Consider the following 22612-nt stretch of genomic DNA (forward strand, 5'->3'; position numbering starts at 1 on the left):
TCCTTGCTGGATTACTTCTGACTTTGGTCTTCCTTGCTGGATTACTTCTGACTTTGGTCTTCCTTGCTGGATTACATCAAGTTCAAGGACATTTGAAGGTCTAAGTTCACGGTTGGAATTCATCCCCATGGACAGGTGATGATTTCCAAAGGGGGGACTGTAGTGAACCTGATCTGACCCTGATCTGACCCTGATGACCTCAAATCTATCAGATGGACAGAGACTGTTATTTCATTGATCTGAATACAGTTTGAGCCATCTGGTGACTTTCTTTCTTGAATTAATCAAGCAGAAAAGACAATTTTTATAATCATCACTGTTTTACAAATGTTTGATAATCAAAATTGTGTTAGTTCACTCAAAGTTACAGGTTGAAGAGAACTACTCATTTTTATTTTTACATAAACAGTAAGTAATGATTTTTATTCCTCATTTAAAGAAGAAATCAGGTTAATATGCATTTCTTGATTTTCTGTCTGAAATGAGCCAAGTTTTGTAAGTATGTGAAAGGTCGGTTTTCGGTCAACTAAAATGTTTACCGAGAAAGATGTCATGTTTAAACTTTTGCAGAAGATTATAAGTGTGAGACTCCACGAAGTCTGAAGTCCTACAATAATCTTTCTGTTTGTTACTAAACAATCCTTGACTTTTAATAACATCTTACATCATAAACCACACCTCTATTCCTGGTCCATCGACCAATCAAAAGCTCTCAAATGAACCGGAAGTCGACCCATTTAAAATGTGGCAACTTCCCAGTTCAGGGGAGAATTCAGGAGAATTCCAGAGATGAAGAACTAGAGAGTTGCTGGAGTTGAAAGATTCTGTTAGAGTCTGAGAAGTTCTGAAGAATGAAAGGAGTTCAGAGTTCTTGGGTGCAAACGCGTTCAGGATGATCCAGAGACGTTTTGGGATTATAACTTCTGTTTGAACAAACCACGCACGACTCTCGAAGGATTTCAGCTGCTCTCAACGGAGACGCTGAAATAGTCGGAAGGATTCTATACCGAGCTGATCTACGTCAACCAGGTAACAGTTTCTATTTGACTAAAGTGTACCGGAGGCAAGCTGAGATCTGATGAAGCGTGCACGTTCTGGACAAACAGATTAATTCCCTCACATATCTCTCTGTAAGATAAATCTCCATTTCATCTTAAAACTCTCCTCTATCTCATAAAATCAGTACAGATATTTTAGAAATATCTGAAGCAAAGTCCTCAGTCACCGCTGTTGGGATCCTGCCCTGCACTCCTCTCTCTCCTCAAGCTCCCTAATTACCAGCAGCTGCAGCTGATCAGCACCACACCTGAGGAGGAGTATAAGAAGACTCAGAAGCCACTCTACAGGCGCTGGGACATTGCCTGCCAACGGTAGTAAATGTTCTAGCCAGCAAACTGCGTTCTCTAGTTATAAAAGTAAAGTTTTGTCTCTCTCTGCATTCTCAGAGCCTTCCTGTTTTCGTATTGTCATCGGACCTGCCTGAGTCTCCTGAGTTCCTCCTCAATCCCTCCTGTGACCCTGCAGCTGCCTTTTTGCCTTCCACCACTTGCCACTCCAACCTGGGTTTATATTTTGGATCCTTCCTATTCAACCTCTCGTCACGTAAGAAAGATCCCTCACAGTTTACTCCAGTCCCTCCTGCGTTTCCCTTTAACCTCTTCCTCTGCCCCTCAGGTGATCCTGTATATATATATTGTAAATATTCCCCGACACCTGTACAGAGACGTCATCACCTTTATTATCACTTTTTGTAAATAAACACTGTTTTTTGGTACTTCGAGTCCTGGTCTCTGTTCAGTTTTCTGGTCTTTCATCCTGGGTACGACCTCGATCATAACAACCGCCGCGTGATTGAAGTTCATTTTCTGTGAAATTTGTCTGTTATTATTTTCATATTTTGCCAAATTAATGTAAATGTTTGATGTTAAATTTTGATTCTGAAAATAAATGACCGCATTCATTTTGATGGGTCAAAGATAAATAACGTCTCTCGTTACATTTCTGTTAAATTCAATGCACGACATTACACAGTCAGAAAGATGAGGAACTCGTGAATATTGTATGCATATATATCTCATATATTGTCATACTACACTAGCAACAACAGCATTGTAAGAGGGGGACAATTGAACACGTAGGCCTCCACCCCTGTTTAATGATGGACGTCCATCATTAGGATGGACCACTGATCCTGTCAACCTGGACTCTCTTCAGTTATATCTTAAGCAGTCTGGTAAAAGTCTTGGGATGGTTTTAGACTCTGACTTCAAGTTCGACAAACAAATTAACTCTGTTCTGCAGAAAAGCTTCTTCCAACTAAGACAGGTAGCTAAGCTCAAGCCAGTGTTGTCCAGACCTGACCTTGAGAAACTAGTCCATGCCTTTGTCAAGACCCGATTGGACTATTGCAATGCACTCTATGCTGGGATCAGCCAGGCCTCTATTTCTTGTCTTCAGCTCGTCCAGAATACTGCTGCTCGGCTTTTAACCGGAACTCCTAGGTCTGAACATATTACACCAGTTCTGCCCTCCCTTCACTGGCTCCCTGTTCATACTAGGATAGTCTTTAAAATTCTTCTGTTGACCTTCAAGTGCCTAAATGGCCTCGCACCCCTTTACCTCTCTGAGCTTCTGGAACCTTACGTTCTCTCTCGGGCCCTGAGATCATCCGATCAGCTGCTTTTGGTTGTTCCAAAAACAAGACTGAAGCTCAGAGGAGATCGGGTTTTTTCAGTCATATGGGCCCTAAACTCTGGAACAACCTGTCCCCCAACATCAGGCAGGCCACCTCCCTTCCTCAGTTCAAATCCCTGCTCAAAACTCATCTGTTCTCGCAGGCATTTCACACAGTGTAAATTGATCTAATGGATTTTTTTTTTTTAAATATGTGACCCTATTCAAAAAAGTTCAATCTGGTCCTCTGGACATTCAAAAAACAAGAAAACAAAAAACAAAGCAAAAAAAATGTAGAAACGTTTCGTCTCTCATCCAAGAGACTTCCTCAGTCTGAGGTGCTGTATTCAGCTCAGTCTCTTAAATAGCACCTTCTCAGAGTGGATCAACCAGTTTGCTGCTCACAACCAAAACCAGCTGCTCACATGGCCAATGGTGGAGCCTCCGGGTTCAACTGTCCCCCTCTTACAATGCTGTGATTGCTAGTATCACTCAACCCCCCGTGAATAGTAAAAAGCCATCAGTGTGCTAATGATCCATTGTTAGGCTGATGGTCCTTCTTGAGCATGTGATCAGCTGGTTTGGGTTGTCAGCAGCAAACTGGTTGATCCACTCTAAGAAGGTGCTATTTAAGAGACTGAGCTGAATACAGCACCTCAGACTGAGGAAGTCTCTTGGATGAGAGACGAAACGTTTCTACATTTTCTTTTATTTGTTTTTTGTTTTTTTGTTTTCTTGTTTTTTGAATGTCCAGAGGACCAGATTGAACTTTTTTGGATTTTTCTACCTGGATTATTGAGCATGTATCAGGATATTCTGTGACCCTATGCTTTAAATGCTTTTTATTAATTCTTCAGTTATTATTATTAATGTATTGCATTTTTTTCTCTTTAATTTTACTCTCATTGATTGTTGTTGTTGTTGTCATTGTTGTTGTTGTTAAGCACTTTGATAACAGGTTCTGTTTTAAATGTGCTCTATAAATAAAGTTGACTTGACTTGAATTGACTTTTGCATGTCCAGAGGACCAGATTTAACATTTTTACATTTACATAGTAATGAATAAATGTTTTTTATGTTGTGAAGGTATTTTATTTTCTTAAATTTGTCTGTTGTATTTTATTACTTAATCATTTTTAAATCATATTACAAAGTGTTTTGCTCAGCTTCTGTTTTTTGATATTTTTTTCTTAAGTCTTGAAGTGTCACTGTAAGGAATAATTTTTTCACAGACTGATTTCCTAAAGTTTTTAAGGGTTTTGAACATACAGTATGTCAGTCAGTTTTCTGTAAATAACTTTTATTTTGCTGAATAAGTCTTCAGGGATGATCAATGGATAGAAAATAATCATAATTTATTCTATTGTTTCAGGCTTCATTTGGATTTCCACCAAGCATGAATTAAAATGCATATTTATATGTGTTGGCAAATCTTTGCTTTGGAAGTCTCCCTGTTTGCATTTGGACCCTTCGGGTTCACATTGTCCTGTAGCGTCAACTCCAGCTGGTCGTTTTTACCACAAGGATTCAATAATGGCTAACAGGAAGCCTCACCAACGGGCTTTTTAACTAAAACCAACACCTTTCAGAAACCTGAACAGGCTGTAAAGAAGAGTTACATCAAGGCTGAATACAGGCTCCCAGCTGTCTGCCACTTAGTGTTGGTGTGTCCTTTCTTAGGAAAATATCATTTAATACATAAATTCCCATTAGACCCCGTAAAGTGGTCCTCACTCACAGGTTTTAGAGACAAATGCAACAAAAAATATAAAGCAGAACCACGGTCCGTGTTTTTACCTTGAACTTTCCACCGGTCGAGAAGCTGGACTTCCACTTGACGGAGTAGTACCGGATCTCCGAGGACTTCTGGTTCTTTGTCATGGAGTTGTCGGCCCAGGAGACTCGAACAGAGTCCGAGGACAAGGCTATGGCCTGGACTCCTACTGGTGGGATCATGGGGGTGCTGGTGTCTGGCATGGGAGTGGGGTATTTATCAAAGAGGTGGAAAAGATCATCCTCTAATGGGTCAATGGGGTCTGAGGAGGTCCGGGAACAGAACCCGGCAGAGTTATAATGATTTGCAGATGAAGACATGAGTACACGGCGAGATTTAACAACAAACAGGAAGTGATGAAATGACAGAAAATTTGGAAGGAACGGAGAGGGAGATGAGGAAAACCAGAAGGGAAGGGACAACAAAACAAAGAGTAAGAAGACAGGAAGTTCATATACAACAGGAAGTCCACCTATAACATGAAGTAGATCTACAACAGGAAGTCCATCTACAACAGGAAGTAGATATACAACAAGAAGTGGATCTACAACAGGAAGCCCATCTACCACAAGAAGAGGATCTACCACAGGTAGTCCATCTACAACAGGTAGTAGATCTTCAAAAGGTAGTTAATTTACAACAATAAGTAGATTTACAGCAGAAAGTAGATCTACACCAGTAAATAGATCTATACCAGGAAGTATATATTTATAACAGGATGTAGATCTTAAACAAAAAGTAAATCTACAACAGGTGGTCCATCTACAACACAAAGTAGGTCTTCGACAGGAAGTAGACCTCCAACTGGACGTAGATTTACACCAGGAAGTGGCTCTACAACAGGAAGTAATTTGTAGATCTACAACAGGAAGTGGATCTACAACATGAAGTAGGTCTACAACAGGAAATAGATCTACACCAGGAAGATTCAAGGATTCAAGTTTCTTTATTATTCATTCACATCACATGTAGTGCATGTGGTGGAATGAAAGTGTGTACACAGGGTCCCAGTTACATCCAACAAAAGTATTAAAATGTAAAGTAAAGATGTAAAGAAAAATAGCAATAAGATCTAAGATATGAACTAAGAAAAACATTAACTAAAAATGGGCCAGCATTGGAGGAGGGGGCGTGCCAAAGACACCATCTTAGCACCAACATAACTGGTTTGTTCCACTTTGGAGTAAGCTGGTTGGGAGAAGAATCAGTTTTGTGTTGTGTGTTTCCTTAACTGATGAAGCCATTCGGATGGAAGGTGAAAATTTCAGCAAAAAAAGAAACTGTCCAGATGACCTGACTGAAAATTGTTGGATTGTATACCTGGATTATTGAGCATGGACTTTTTTGGTTTTGAACCAGTTTGACATGACTGTCGATGAGGAAGAAGGCCTGCATCGGAGGAGGGGGCATGCCAAAGACACCATCTTAGCACCAACATAACTGGTTTGTTCCACTTTGGAGTAAGCTGTTTGGGGGAAGAATCAATTTTTGTCTTGTGTGTTTCCTTGACTGATGAAGCCTTCCGGATGGAATGTGAAACGTTTCAGCAAAAAAAATAAACTGTCCAGATGACCTGACTGAAAATTGTTGGATTAACTAAAAACACACTAAGCACTAGTAGCATAGAAACAATACGCTGAACAGCAGCATGAACATGAGTCTGTGTGAGCAGATGAGTACGAATGAATAGAGCAACACGAAATAGATCAGCAGCAACATGATGTGATTTTTCATAGTGATTATCCTGATTAAAGATTCATGACTCTAATAGCCATAGGGTAGAATCTGTTCCTCAGTCTAGTGCATGTGTGTCAAACTCAAGGCCCGGGGGCCAAATGTGGCCCTCGCTGACATCTTATCTGGCCCCCAAGATGATATGTGAAATGTAAAATACTTATATATCTTGAATTTTTTTCAGTAATATTTTTATGATGATGTTGAAAGCACAACAGAGAACATCCAATGAGACCAATCAAACACTTGTTGAGGAACCTGTGACCAAGAAAAGAGTTCTGGAATCTGATTTGAGTTCATGTAGTTTCTGAAACTGGCCATTAGTTTGAAAAAGGTTTTAATTTTGGCCCAAATGTGTAAGTGAGGTTGTTTTCACACCTGATAGTCCGGTAGACTCGGTTTGGTTGGGGACCAATATTCATGACATTTAGTTTACATTTGAGCTGGTGCGTTTGCATTCACACTGCACTGTGCAGTCGAGCCAACCTGCTGAACCAACCTGTTCCCCTGCTCTCCTGTGGTGGTGCTGCATCAAGAACTACTGAAAGAAACGACACAAAAACCTCTAAAGAGACTTCTTCTTTTTCTTCTTCTTCTGGAAATAAAAACAAAAACGGAGTGGCGTCAAGTTTTAGCAGTTTTAGGAGTTATATTTTGTCATTTTTCAACAATGGACTCAGCATGAGCGTAAGATGAGGCAGAAGATCATGGAGAATGTTGTTTTTCACACAAGGCAGCTGACGGCTCCATATGAGGTAAGAGAAATGCGTGCTTGTTTGCCCTGCGCTACACTCCACTTCTTGCTTGTGGAGCGGAGACCGGTCTGATTACATTCACATTGTACTCGAACCGCGCTGGAGTTATCTTCTACCGGACCGAGACCTAGGTTTTAGCCCAGGCCAGAGTTTGCCTCTTTGTTCCGTGACAGAGTTCGATGGCGCGTTCACACCTCCCCAAACAAACCGGACTTCCTAGGAAAACGAGCTAGAGTTCAATTAAAGCGGACTAAACAGGGCTGGTGTGAATGCACTTTGAGTATGACACCCCTGGTCTAGTGGTTCTACACTTAATGCACCTCAACCTCCTGCCTCAGGGGAGCAGGACAAAAGGTGTGTGTTCTGAGTGAGTGGGGTCTTTCATGATACAGGTGGTCCTCTTCCTGCTTCTGGAGGTGTAGATGTCTGTGATGGTGGGGAGGCTGATTCCAACAGACTTCTGTGCAGCCTTCACCACTCTCTGCAAAGCTTTTCTTTCTGCAGCTGTGTAACCTACATGCCACACATTGATGCTGGAGAACAGGATGCTTTCCACTGCACACCTGTAAAAGGAGGTGAGGACTGAAACTTCCCAGACCAGCTTGCCTTAGCTGCCTGAGGAAGTAGAGTCTCTGATCTTTCAGGCTGGTAGTGTTGTTGCCCCAACTGAGGTTGTCTTTCAGGTGCATACCCAAGTACTTGTAGCTTGGGACCACTTCCACCACAGATCCTCCTATGTTCAGGGGTGGGGTATGTGTGTTTCTTCCTTCTGAAGTCCATGACCATCTCCTTCATCTTCTGCACATTGATGTGAAGGTTGTTCTTCCTACAACAGATCTCCAGATTTCCCACATCCTGCCTTTAGCTGGACTCGTTTGTGATGCACCCCACCATTGCTGTATCATCTGCAAATTTTACAATATGACAGCCTAGATGGATTGTTGCACAGTCATAGGTTAGCAGAGTGAACATGAGGGGGCTCAACACACAGCCCTGGGGGGAGACAGTGCTCAGGTTTATGGTGAAGGAGGAGACGTTGTGGATCCTCACAGACTGTGGTCTGTTGGTTAAGAAGTCTAGAACCTCAATGTATAAAGAGGGACTTAGTCCTAGTGTGAGTAGTTTGTCCATCAGGGTCTGAGGATTCATGTTGTTGAAGGCAGATGTGAAGTCCACAAAGAGCATATGGACGTATGAGTTCTTCTGCTCCAGGTGGGTGGGAGCAGTGTGGACCACAGAGGAGACGGTGTCTTCTCTAGATCGATTCTCACGGTATGCACAGTGGTGAAGGTTCTCGTTGATGTGGATGGTTGTTTGATTTGTGTCATGACCAGTTTTTTTGAAGTATTTAGTAACTATTAGGGTGAGGGGTACTGGCCGATAGTCATTCAGACCAGTCACTGTAGAGCTCTTTGGGACTGTGATGATGGTTGCAGTCTTCAGGCAGGTTGGAACTGTTGCCAGGGTAAGTGAGGAGTTAAAAATGTTGGCCAGAACCTTGCAGAGCTGATGGGCACATTCTTTCAGCACCTTCCCAGGGATGTTAGCTAGGCCAGGATTTGTGTCTTGCTCAGACACAACAACATCTGGGAATGGCTGGGAGTCAAACAATGATTTTCTGGTCCACAGTCGGCTGCCCTGCCTCTACCTCATCTCAGCCCCAACTTTGAACTGAGTTCAAATCCAGCTTTAACACCCCCCTTTGCTGCATCTGTTGGGTTAGTGTTAGTCTTGTGCATTTATGATGAAATCAGCCTGCAGGGAGGCAATACAAGAAGGGTTCTACTGCTTGAATATTGAGGTGGTGGTGGTGGTGGTGGTGGTGGTGGGGGGGGGGGGGGGTTCCACACTGAGCCAAAATGTTACTGAGATTATAGAATGACACAAACCTGGAAAGACTGGAGAAACACCACAACCAAGTTACTAGAACTCAAGAAACTCAGAAAGAAGAATTTAGTTGATCTGATTGATGCTCTCAGAACTGCTGGTTGTCTGAGTTACTATGGTGTTATTAAAGTTGTCGGGTCAGAGTTTGGGTCGGACAGTGGTGGGATGTAACTAAGTACAAATACTTTGTTACTGTACTTAAGTACATTTTTTGTGTATCTGTACTTTACTTAAGTAGAATTAAATGTGGGTACTTTATACTTATACTTCACTACATTTTACATCAAGTATCTGTACTTTCTACTACACTACATTTCTATAATGCGTTGCATTACAAGTTACATTCATGTTGCGGCTTTTTGATTTGTTTGTTGCTTTGAAAGTAACCAATGGTGAGAGGGGAGTTGGTCCATTGAATCACTGCAAAGTGGGCAGGTAACGTTAGGCCTGCCTTCAAGAAGAGCTGGGCCAATGACATATATTCTAGTATGTATGTCACTGAGCTGGGTGCACCCACAGCACCACTAACACACCCAAAATGTATTCCACTGCAAGAGAGTCACCCAGAAGATATGCTCCACCCATGGCCTTATTGAAAGACTGCTCAGTACAACAGGACAGCTTCTCTCTCCCAAAAGAACCAGATTGGACTCAAAAATCTTTGAAAACCAACTTCTTCTGAACTTGAACAAGAAATTCTTGCTGCAATATTAAAATGTGTCAGTTCATGATGTTGGGACAAGAGACAAGAGACGTCTCCAAATGGCTCGACACTCAGGTCCAAGTTTTTAAAATGTTGTCAGAAAGTTAAAATATTGTTCAATATTGATCCATTACAAGGTTGAAGAGACAGTATTTTAACTAGTGTTGATGACAAACTGGAGTTGAAATATCAGTTGAAATGATCAGAGCCTGTTCCTTTGTTAGTTGGGTCTAATGCTCCTTTTGTTCAGACAGACAACTTTTACCTAAATGTGTTTACTGCAGTTAAAATGACACATTGGTTTTGATTTGTGTTAAATAAAAATTTTCAAAAGTATAATAATTCCTATTTCTTATTTTGATTAATGGCATTTAACTCTGCATGCCATCCCTGAAATTCTGATGCACATAATCACAAGTCCAAGTGTGAAATGTGTCAGAGTAAACACAATTAAAACATTTATTATCTGCAGCATTGTTCATTAAAATGGAACAACACTATTAATGTATTACAGAAAATATAAATATGGTATGCAGACTTAAATATATGTAGACCATTACATTAGGTAATACATCCAGCAAGTACTTTGACTTTTAATACTTTAAGTATTTTAAAAGCAAGTACTTATTTACTTTTACTTAAGTAAAAATGTTAATGTGGCACTTCTAGTTTTACTAGAGTACATTTTTGTCTGTTTATTTGTACTTTTACTTAAGTACAGTGTTTGAGTACTTTCTCCACCACTGAGGTCGGAGATACCATACCATACCATACCATTTTATTTATAGAGCACTTAAAACAGTGACAAAGCCAACCAAAGTGCTGTACAGACAGAACAACAGGTAACACACAAAGCAAAATACAAAATGAAGTAAATCAGAAATATAGACATAAAAACGATACAGATAATGACGATGAACCAGTGCGGAGTGTACAGGTTCAAAACACAGATCCTCTGGTGTTGAATGCTACTGAATAGTAGTGAGTTTTTAAATGGGACTTGAAAACCGAGAGGGAGGGGGCCTGTCTGACAAGCAAAGGTAACTCGTTCCAGAATCTTGGTCCTGCAAAAGAGAAGGCCCTGTCACCTCTGCGCTTAAGACGAGTTCCTGGAACTGTGAGGAGCAACTGGTCCGCTGACCTCAGGGAGCGTGGTGGGACATACGGTTGTAGCAGATCAGAGAGAGAGAGATGGCGGGGGGGCGAAACTGTTCAGTGATTTGTAGACACATAAATATTTTCAACTGGATTCGAAAGTGAACCGGTAACCAGTGCAGGGAGGCCAAAACTGTTGTAATGTGCTCTCTTTTGCCTGTACTGGCTAAAAATTGGGCTGCTGCATTCTGAACAAGTTGTAGAGATGCTATGGAGGTTTGACTGATACCAAACAGGAGCGAATTGCAGTAATCAAGCCTAGATGTAATGAATGCATGTATTACTGTCTCCAGGTTATTTTTAGACAATATGGGCTTCAGTTTAGACAGCCGCCTCAGTTGGAAGAAACATGATTTAACAATCATGTTTACATGATTAAGTTTCAGGGAAGGATCCATTATCACTCCCAGATTAATGACTCTTTGTTTTTCTGACAGGGTTAGAGCGGAGAGGTCGATGCAGTGGTTTGTGATCGCGTCATTGGGAGGGAACAACATGAATTCAGACTTCTTTTCATTGAAACTTAAGAAGTTTAAAGCCATCCAGTCCCTGATGTCAGTCAGGCAGTCGAGCAGAGGTTGAATAGAGCATGTACCATTGTGTCTTAGGGGGAAGTAAATTTGACCGTCATCGGCATAGAAGTGGAAGGGCATGTTGTGTTTCCGGAAAATAGCACCAAGCGGCAGCAAGTATAAAGAGAATAGGAGGGGATCCAGGATGGACCCCTGTGGAACCCCCCATTTAAGCTCTGCCGCTGCAGAACTAAAATCCTTGATGAAGACACAAAAGGATCTGTCAGTGAGGTAAGATCTGAACCAATTGAGGGCTGTCCCTGTGATACCCACCCACTGCTCTAACCTAGCAATGAGGATCTCATGGTCAATGGTGTCAAAGGCAGCTGTGAGGTCCAATAGGACAAGCAGCACAGAATCACTGGTATCAGTGGTTAAGAAAATGTCATTAAAGACCTTCAGCAGGGCAGTTTCAGTGCTGTGGAGAGGTTTAAAGCCAGATTGGAATAGCTCTAAGATGGTGTGACCCTCCAGGAAGCACTTCAACTGGGACTCAACTACTTTCTCCAGTAGTTTAGAAACAAATGGGAGTTTGGAGACAGGCCGGAAGGTGGACATGACTGAGGGGTCAAGGTTTGTTTTATTCAGGAGAGGCTGGACAGCAGCATGTTTAAAGGTTTTTGGCATCATGCCAGTGGATAAACTACTGTTTACTATGGCAAGAATGGACGGACCTAGAGTAGGAAAAAACTCCTTTAGTAGTCGAGGGGGGACCTCATCAAAGGGGTAACCAGAAGGTTTTAAACTGCACATGTCCTGCTCTAGAGAAGATAGAGTGATGGGTTCAAAATGATCTGATAGAGCTACAGATTGAGGTGGGATGGATGGGACATGAGTTGGAGGGGAAATGAGAGCCCGGGTGGTCGCAATTTTTTCCAAAAAGAAATGGAAGAAGTTCTCGCACAGCTCAGTCGAGGCTTCCAGAGGAGATGGTTCAGTGAGGTGGAGAACAGAGTTTAGGGTGGAGAAGAGGACCCGTGGGTTGTGAGAGTTTGATGTAATTATATCAGAGAAATATTTGGATTTAGCAGCTTTCACTGCTTTCTGATAACAGCGCCAACTCTCTCTAAGTATTTGAAAAGAGACCTGCAGCCTGTCTTTCCTCCACTTTCGCTCCGCCCTCCTACATTGCTGCCTAACGGCCTTGGTGACGTCACTCAGCCAAGGTTCTGCTCTGAGTTTTGATTTTTTGGTTTTAACAGGTGCAACATGATCCAGAGTCTTTAAGCAGACAGAGCTGAACTGAGATGTCAGCTCCTCAGTGGTGGTGAGAAACACCGGGGGCTGAATTATCATTTCAGAGTTATAAACATCAGTGAAACGCGTGGCAGTGAAATGGTTAATGGTCCGGCTACAACGTGCAGGAATGCACGGCTTAGGAGTTAGATGGGGGAGGGTGAACTCAAACTTGATTGGCATGTGGTCTGAAAAAACATTATCACCAATTTCAAGATTACTAACAGTCACATCACGAGTTAAAACAAGGTCCAGTATATGCCCACGCTCTTGGGTGGGACCGTTTACATGCTGCATTAGATTAAACGAGTCCAATAAATCTAAAAAGTCCTTAAAAAAGGGCTTCTCAGGATAGCACACATGCAAATTAAAGTCCCCAAAAATGAAAACATAATTATATTTTGGTGTGATATCAGCCAAGAAGTCAGAAATCTCATTCATGAAATCCTTAGAGCAAGGTGGGTAGTAGATGAGTGCAAATAACGTCGGAGGCAAATGGCCGAGTTCAAAGACGCTCAGCTCAAAGCTGACACGGGAAACTGGGATGGGCAGTTGTTTACAGTCAAAAGTTGATTTCCATCCATCCATCCATTATCTTTACCCGCTTATTCCATTTTGGGTCATGGGGGTCGCTGGTGCCCATGTCCAGCAATCACTGTGCGAGGGGCGGGGTACACCCTGGATGGGTCGCAAGTCCATCACAGGGACACATAGAGACAAACGAGACAAACAAACATTTACTCTCTCACTCACACCTAGGGACAATTTATAGTTACCAATCAGCCTAACATGCATGTTTTTGGTCTGTGGGAGGAAACCGGAGTACCCGGAGAAAACCCACGCATGCACGGAGAGAACATGCAAACTCCACCCAGAAAGGCCCCTGGACCGGGATTTGAACCAGGGACCTGCTCGCTGAGAGGCAGCAGCTCTACCAGTTGCGCCACCGTGCTGCCCCAAAAGTTGATTTGAATATTGTTAATAATCCACCACCGCGCCTGTCTGATGGCCGTGGTGCGTTAAAACACAGACAGTTCCATGGCAATAATTCCGTCAAGGCGCTGGACTCACTTGGAGACATCGAAGTCTCTGTGATGCAGATAAAGTCCAACTTGTACTCTTGAAAGTAGTCCCTGAGGATAAGTTTTGTTGGTAACAGATCTTGCATTGACCAAACACATCCAGATATTGTCCAAAGTGGAGCCAGCAGCGGAGAAGTTTGCACGCGCCAATGGCCACAGGTTTTCAATAACAGCCCTTCCGGGTCGGTCCGAGATGCGCACCGGCTGACAACTCCTGTTGTTTACCTGTTTCAGGCATGCGGGAAGCTGGCGATGGAAACCATGATCACCAGCTGAAGAGGAAGATGCAGTGCACAGGGCTTTAAGCTTTACCAGCCGCCCAGCACGTTTTCCCCGGCATCTGAAGCGATGTCTCCGGGCAGGGAGGTGAGGAGTGCAGCGGAGGTAAGCTGGCACGTCCAACAGCAGGGGGGGGGGGGGGGGGTGTCCAGAGGTACACTCATATTGTTCCAAATAAGCGACATCGATGACAGAAAAACGAAGATCCAGAAGCTGTTGTCGGTCATACATCAGCAGTGATTCTATATCACAGATGAAAAACGAACAAAACAAAAATAATCTGAACACCATCAGCAGAGGTGGATTGCAAGCCATGTACACGGGCGCCATCTTACCGGAAGTGTCTTTCCTTACAGTCAATCCACACTAGACTACAGCTCTCCTTCAGGTGCTACTTTGTACAAAAAAACTTGTTTTAGCTTTCGACCTGGTTGGGTTCGTTAGATACTTTACTTCATGCAGAGGTGAGTTGGGCTTCATAACCAAACAGTTGGAACCAGCTACACAAGCCCAACAACAGCCAAGAGGACTGATTCTAAGGCCTCAGGTTTCAGTCTCTGCTGTTTGCTGATGATGTGGTCCTGTTGACATTGTGCCACAATCTTCAGCTCTCACTGAAATGATTCACAGCCGGTATGAGGTTCAGAAACTCCAGATCTTAGGCCATGGCCCTCAGACAGAGGTTGGATTCTGGGTTGGGGGTTGAGGTTCTGCCTCAAGAAGAGGACTTCAAGTATCTCTGGTTTTGTTCTCATTGAGGGAAAAAATGAAGGTCAAGGTTTTTCTTTTAGTTGTCATTCACATCACATGTAGTACATGAGGTGGAACAAATTTGTGTACACAGGGTCCTAGTTACATCTAACAATAGCAAAAATATAAAGTGTAAAAAGAAAAAAAATGTAAATAAGGATCTAAGATATAAACTAAGATATATGCTAAACGAACATCAAATGGTACGTTAAAAGATCTAAGATATAATAATATAATAGTGCAAAACAATACACCGAACAACAGCAGCACGAACATGACTCTGTGAGGGTGGATAAGTACGAATGAATGAATACAGCAGCATGAAATAATCAGCAGCATGAGAATGTTTTATTCATGTTTTATTGAGTCTATTTTAACCTTTACTTTCATCTGTTGGTTTGGACTTTTGACATGTTAGAACATGAGCAAACTCTCAGGGATTGTCAGGATGTGCAGCAAAACTGCTGGCATAGACCTACAGAACCTCGCTGACCTACACAAGGTGAGGTCAGTGAATAAGGCCAGGCAGATTCTGGCAGATCCTGATCACCCACTCCATAATGAGTTCAGGTTGCTTCCATCTGGACGCAAGTTTCTGCAGCCCAGATGTAGAACAAACAGATTGAAAAACTCATTCATCCCTGTAGCAATCAAGTTTCTCAATGAACACTAATTTCAATACTGTTACTTTAATGTCTTAATGTCTTGTGTATATATATGTATGCATATGTATATATGTGTATGTGTGTGTATGTGCTTGTGTGTGTATATGTACACATCTACTGACTGTGAAACTAATTGCCCCTCGGGGATAATAAAGATTCTTGAACTTGAAGCGGTTCAACAGACAGACCGGTGCAGCTTCTGCAGTATTGTGGACTCTGAGCTGGTCTATTGTGGTGAAGAGGGAGCTGACATGAAAGGAGAAGCTTGCTATTTAACGCTCGATCTACGTTCCTACCTCACCTGTGGTCCTGGACTCTTGGTAGAGACTGAAATAATTAGATCCTGAATTCAGGAGGTCTAAATGTGTTCTCTCTGGACTCTCCTTGGAGATGGGGTGAGAAATTCAGTTCTCCAGGAGAGACTTGGAGTAGAACCGCTGCTCCTCCACATCCAGAAGAGACAGCTGATGAGGTTCAGACATCTTGTCAGGATGGACCCTGGATGCCTCCTGAGGGAGGTGTTCTGGACATGTCCAACTGGGAAGAGACGTGCTGAACCCAGGACATGCAGGAATTTATGTCTCTCAGCTGGTCTGGGAACACCTTGGAGTCCTCCAGAAGAGCTGGAAGAGGTGGCTGAGGAGAGTGAGAGATCTCAACCTCCCTGGAATGATAATAATAATAATAATAATAATAATAATTTATTTGTACAGCACCTTTCAAACAAATGTTATAAAGTGCTTCACATTAATCAATTAAAACATCATAAATGACATCAAAAACACAAAAGTATACCAAATCAATTAAAATAACAACATAAAAAAGAAAGAAATTCAAATATTAAAAGCCTTATTAAACAAGTAAGTTTTAACTAATGATTTAAAATAAGACAATGAAGAGGCCTGTCTAATATTTAAAGGAAGAGCATTCCACAAATTAGGAGCCCTGACCATAAAAGCCCTCCCTCCTTCTGTCACCAGTCGAGTTCTGGGAGTGGAAAGTAAGAACAGATTTAAGGATCTGAGATTGCAAGAGGGGATGTAGGGGGTAAGAAGCTCAGATGGATATGATGGCGCAAGACCGAATGATGCTTCCCAGGTGACCTGAGTCCAAAACCAGAACCAGAGGATGGATGGATGAGTAGAGAACCCAATGTGGTGAGTCAAACTGACAGTCCATGAATGAAAATTAATTTACTCAAAGCTTGATTTTTTTGTTGTGGTTGAATAAATAATGACTCAATAGAATATGTTGTGTTTTTTTGTTGTTCATTTTAGGAAAAGAACTTAAAGAAGGCAGGCCTCAGTTTTTTCCCTGGTTGTTAGTTCATGAGCAACATTAAACCTCCTTGTTTAGTTCTGTCTGGGAGGAAATGGCAGTGGCATCTGGCGTGTTGTGGTTGAACAGAAATGCTGGGCTGCAGGCCGGCCAAGGAAAGGGAGACTGATGAGACACGGAGGAAGAGAGAAGGAGATTGATGAGGGAGGTGCTGTGGTTCAACTGGTCCAGCATCACAATAAAGCTCTGGTCCAGACAGAATACTGATGAGGGAACCCGCCACCCCACACCAACCCCTCTGCACTCCACACCTACAGTCTGCGCTGCTTTTTTTGGATTCTCACTTTCTATCCTCTACTGTTCACCGTGTTCCCCCAGCCTCTTCCAAGCCAGTTTCATCACCCCCTCATCTCGTTCTGACTCTTCCAGTCTCTGCACCGTCCTCGGGTCATTGATTAAATGGTGGATTGGTGGCTGCTGGGAAATCGGTTGTGCCTATGCAGCATGTGTGTGTATGCGTGTGTGTGTGTGTGTGGGGGGGGGGGGGGGGTCAGCGAGGCGAGAACGAGGCAGAATATTGATGAGACATTAACAAGACTTTTTTTTGAAGTTCTCATAAAAGCAGCAGCAGCAGGCGACAAGCCGATGACCAGGACTGTGAAGTGCTACCCGAACCAGAAAACCTGGCTAAATGCAGAGGTCTGTACCCTGCTGAAAGCCAGGGATGCTGCCTTCAGGCCTGGCGGCTCACAGGAACTGGGGAGGACAAGGAAAGAGTTGGCTGTTGGTATTAAGAGGGCCAAAGCAACATATGCACAGAAGATCCAGGGACATTTCTCCTCAAAAGACCCATGGAGCATGTGGAGGGGCATTAAGTGCATAACAGACTATAAAAACAGGGGTGCAAAATGCCCTTGGGACCCATCACTGCTTGATGCTCATAATAGGTTCTATGCATGCTTTGAAGACAAGAACAGACCACCTAGCACCAGAATCACCTCAACACAAGAAGAGGAGTTCCTCAGCATGATCTCAGCAGAAGTAAGGACAACCTTCAGGAGGATTAATCCTCACAAAGCAACTGGCGCAGACAACATACCGGGGAAGGTGGTGAAAGATTGTGCCGATAAGCTCTGCGAGGTGCTGGCTAACATCTTTAATTCCTCCCTCAACCTGGCAACTGTTCCCACCTGCCTGAAGACAGCCACCATCAATCCAGTTCCTAAATGCTAAAAGCTCTGAAGTGAATGGTCTGAATGACTTTCAGCCAGTAGCCCTTATCCCGATAGTCACTAAATGCTTTGAAAGACTGGTCATGACCCACATCAAAGCTTCCATCGACATCAGCGAGGACCCTCAGCAGTATGCATACCACAAGAATCGATCAACAGAAGACGTAATCTCCTCTGTGATCCACACTGCTCTCACCCACCTGGAGTAGAAAGACTCCTACATTCATATGCTCCTTGTGGACTTCACATCTGCTTTCAACACCATGATCCCCCAGACACAAATGGACATACTACTCACACTAGGACTAAGCCCCTTCCTATGCAACTGGGTCCTGGACTTCTTAACAAACACACTGCAGTCTGTGAGGATCTACAACTTCTCCTCATCCACCATAACCCTCATCACTGGCTCCCCTCAGGGCTGTGTTGAGCCCTCTCCTGTTCACTCTGCTCACATATACAGGTCCTTCTAAAAAAATTAGCATATTGTGATAAAGGTCATTATTTTCCATAATGTAATGATAAAAATGAAACTTTCATATATTTCAGATTCATTGCACACCAACTGAAATATTTCAGGTCTTTAATTGATTTAATACTGATGATTATGGCATACAGCTCATGAAAACCCAAAATGCCTGTCCCAAAAAATTAGCATATTTCATCCCACCAATGAAAGACAAGTGTTTTTAATACAAAAAACGCCAACCTTCAAAAAATCATGTTCAGTTATGCACTCAATACTTGGTCGGGAATCCTTTTGCATGAATGACTGCTTCAATGCGGCGTGGCATGGAGGCAATCAGCCTGTGGCACTGCTGAGGTGTTATGGAGGCCCAGGATGCTTCGATAGCGGCCTTAAGCTCATCCAGAGTGTTGGGTCTTGCGTCTCTCAACTTTCTCTTCACAATATCCCACAGGTTCTCTATGGGGTTCAGGTCAGGAGAGTTGGCAGGCCAATTGAGCACAGTAATACCATGGTCAGTAAACCATTTACCAGTGGTTTTGGCACTGTGAGCAGGTGCCAGGTCGTGCTGAAAAATGAAATATTCATCTCCATAAAGCTTTTCAGCAGATGGAAGCATGAAGTGCTCCAAAATCTCCTGATAGCTAGCTGCATTGACCCTGCCCTTGATAAAACACAGTGGACCAACACCAGCAGCTGACATGACACCCCAGACCATCACTGACTGTGGGTGCTTCACACTGGACTTCTGGCATTTTGGCATTTCCTTCTCCCCAGTCTTCCTCCAGACTCTGGCACCTTGATTTCCGAATGACATGCAAAATTTGCTTTCATCCGAAAAAAGTACTTTGGACCACTGAGCAACAGTCCAGTGCTGCTTCTCTGTAGCCCAGGTCAGGCGCTTCTGACGCTGTTTCTGGTTCAAAAGTGGCTTGACCTGGGGAATGTGGCACCTGTAGCCCATTTCCTGCACACGCCTGTGCACGGTGGCTCTGGATGTTTCTACTCCAGCCTCAGTCCACTGCTTCCGCAGGTCCCTCAAGGTCTGAAATCGGCCCTTCTCCACAATCCTCCTCAGGGTCTGGTCACCTCTTCTCGTTGTGCAGCATTTTCTGCCACACTTTTCCCTTCCCACAGACTTCCCACTGAGGTGCCTTGATACAGCACCCTGGGAACAGCCTATTCGTTCAGTAATTTCTTTCTGTGTCTTACCCTCTTGCTTGAGGGTGTCAATGATGGCCTTCTGGACAGTAGTCAGGTCGGCAGTCTTACCCATGATTGCGGTTTTGAGTAATCAACAAGGTTGGGAGTTTTTAAAAGCCTCAGGAATCTTTTGCAGGTGTTTAGAGTTATGTCGTTGATTCAGATGGTTAGGTTAATAGCTTGTTTAGAGAACCTTTTCATGATATGCTAATTTTTTGGGACAGGCATTTGGGGTTTTCATGAGCTGTATCCCATAATCATCAATATTAAAACAATTAAAGACCTGAAATATTTCAGTTGGTGTGCATCCATCCATCCATCAAACCATTATCTTTACCCGTTTATTCCATTTTAGGTCACGGGGGTCGCTGGTGCCCATGTCCAGCAATCACTGTGCGAGGGGCGGGGTACACCCTGGACAGGTCGCAAGTCCATCACAGGGCCACATAGAGACAAACGAGACAAACAATCATTCACTCCCTCACTCAAACCTAGGGACAATTTAGAGTTACCAATCAGCCTAACATGCATGTTTTTGGTCTGTGGGAGGAAACCGGAGTACCCGGAGAAAACCCACGCATGCACGGAGAGAACATGCAAACTCCACCCAGAGGGCCCCTGGACCGGGATTTGAACCAGGGACCTGCTCGCTGAGAGGCAGCAGCTCTACCAGTTGCGCCACAGTTGGTGTGCAATGAATCGGAAATCTATGAAAGTTTCATTTTTATCATTACATTATGGAAAATAATGACCTTTATCACAATATGCTAATTTTTTTAAAAGGACCTGTAACTGCACACCTACCTATCCAGGCTGTCATATCGTAAAGTTTGCAAATGATACAGTGGTGATGGGATGTATCACAAACAACGATGAGTCCAGCTACAGGTAGGAGATGGAACACCTGGAAATCTGGTGCAGGAAGAACAACCTTCACATCAGTGTGAAGAATGCAAAGGAGATGGTTGTGGATTTCAGAAGGACCCCCCCCCCCCCCCCCCCCCCCCCCCCAAAATATAGGAGGATCTGCGGTTGAAGTGGTCTCCAGCTACAAGTACTTGGGTATGCACCTGAAAGACAACCTCTGCTGGGGCAACAACACTACCAGCCTGAACGATAAAGCACAGCAGAGACTCTATTTCCTCAGGTAGTTGAGGCAGGCTGGACTGGGAAGCGCAGCCCTCACCTCCTTCTACAGGTGTGCAGTGGAGAGCATCCTGTGCTCCATCACTAACATGTGGCATGGAGGCTGCACAGCTGCAGAAAGAAAAGCTTTGCAGAGAGTGGTGAAGGCTGCACAAATGACCATTGGAGTCAGCCTCCCCTACCATCACAGACATCTACACTACCAGATGCAGGAAGAGGGCCACCTCTATCATGAAGGACCCCACTCACCCAGTACACACACCTTTTGCACCGCTCCAATCAGGCAGGAGATTGCGGAGCATTAAGTGCAGAACCACTGACTAGACTGAGGAACAGCTTCTACCCTGAAGCTGTTAGACTCATAAATTCCTAATCAGGATTATTATTGTGGAAAATAAAAAATAAAAAAATCAATGTAATACCACTTTGATTGTTGATATGTGCTGATTATCCATGCTGCTGATCTCATGCTGTCATCATTATTTTATGCCGCTGTATTCATTTGTACTCATCTACTCACACAGACTCATGTTCGTGCTGCTGTTGTTCGGCATATTGTTTTGTACTTTTAGTGTTTACCGTGTTTCTTAGCGTGTTTTTTAGTTTATACCTTAGATCCTTATTACTGTTTCTTTTTTAAATTTATTTTTTTGCTCTTGTTGGATGTAAACTGGGACCCTGTGTACACAATTTTGTTTCACCTCATGTACCACATGCAATGCTAATGACAATAAAGAAACTTGAACCTTGAAGTTCTGGAAAACACCTGATGAATCTGGAGCCACTTTTGGATGCAAACATAAAAAAACCTGAAGAGTTTGGGCCCCAAATTAATAATAATAATAATAAACCTTCATAAAAGCAGATTTTTACTGTTCCAAGAGATATAAACAAGTCATTCCTGGGATTTTGGTATTTTTCTGAAAATCTGTTGTTGACTCACAATTTTAGGAACAATTTTAGGTTTAGGTGATGAAAACATTGATTCCTTTATTTCCACCTTACATATGATTTCAGGTCTCTGCTTTTTATTCAAACTCCATTTAGCCTTCATCTCCTCCTCATCATCGTCAATCCCCGCATTTCCTCAGATCATTAGCTAGAGGGCCATAGCTACGACTCAGGATCTCATTTAGTTTCCTCCACCTGTGTGTTTCAGAGACAGAGTTGTTGAATCACTTTACTGAGATGAAAAATCTTAGGAACGTCACGTTTTTATTCATCCAACCTTTATTTAAACAGGTTAGTCCCATTGAGCCACAAGGACTCATTTACAAGAGAGACCCGACTGTATGAGTTTATGGGTGTAATAAAGGATTGATGAGTCTGTGGGCTGAGCTCTTGAGCCAACTCTTTCGTTTATAAGCTGAAGCTCAGCTCAGAATCAGATCCATTTAATTTAGCTTGCTGATGTGGAAGATCACTTACAGGAAGCAGATGATGGCAGCTGTCACTCTGCTTCCCTTGCTTCATATTCAGAGATTGGAATTTCAGGACAAGTGCTGCTATTGGCTCTATTCCAGACATTAAAGAAACAGTTCACACATTTAGCGCTTGTTTTGAGCGCTTTCTAGTATTTTAATTTTTAATACAACCCTGACTCTGACAAACATTGGTTTGTTGAGTAAAAGCTTTGTGTCACAATAGAACAAAGTAAACAAACTTACTTGAGCATTGTTTAGAAAATATAATGGAGTGAACTCATATGTTTAAACTTTTTCCAGGTCCACATTCCCTCTGAAGCATCTCATGCTCTTCTGACAACAGTCTGTAAATGTCCAAGACCTAAGGAAACCAGTTCTTTGAGGTTTTGGAGGACCCGATGAGACCAGCTGCTGGTTTTGGAGGACCTGAGACCACCAGGTGTTGGAGGTTCTGGAGGACCCAAGTAGACCAGTTGTTGGAGGTTTAGGAGGATCTAAGGACACCAGCTGTTGGAGGTTCTGGAGGAGCTAAGGAGACCAGTTGTTGGAGGTTCTGGACAACCTGAGGAGACCAGTTGTTGGAGGTTCTGGAGGACCT

At 43.1% G+C, this 22612-nt stretch overlaps 1 protein-coding gene across 1 annotated transcript in view; it reads right to left on the bottom strand.

Moving 5' to 3' along the window:
- Nucleotides 1–22612, bottom strand: part of dcc (DCC netrin 1 receptor) — a 506882-nt gene that overhangs the window by 192714 nt on the left and 291556 nt on the right. The window contains exon 15 of the mRNA XM_037692532.1: nucleotides 4471–4649. Within this exon, the coding sequence (XP_037548460.1) occupies nucleotides 4471–4649 (179 nt within the window). The remainder of the gene's footprint in view (nucleotides 1–4470; nucleotides 4650–22612) is intronic.

Source organism: Nematolebias whitei, chromosome 18, assembly GCF_014905685.2.
Source record: "Nematolebias whitei isolate Nwh7 chromosome 18, NemWhi1, whole genome shotgun sequence".
In the NCBI taxonomy this organism is placed as follows: Eukaryota; Metazoa; Chordata; class Actinopteri; order Cyprinodontiformes; family Rivulidae; genus Nematolebias; species Nematolebias whitei.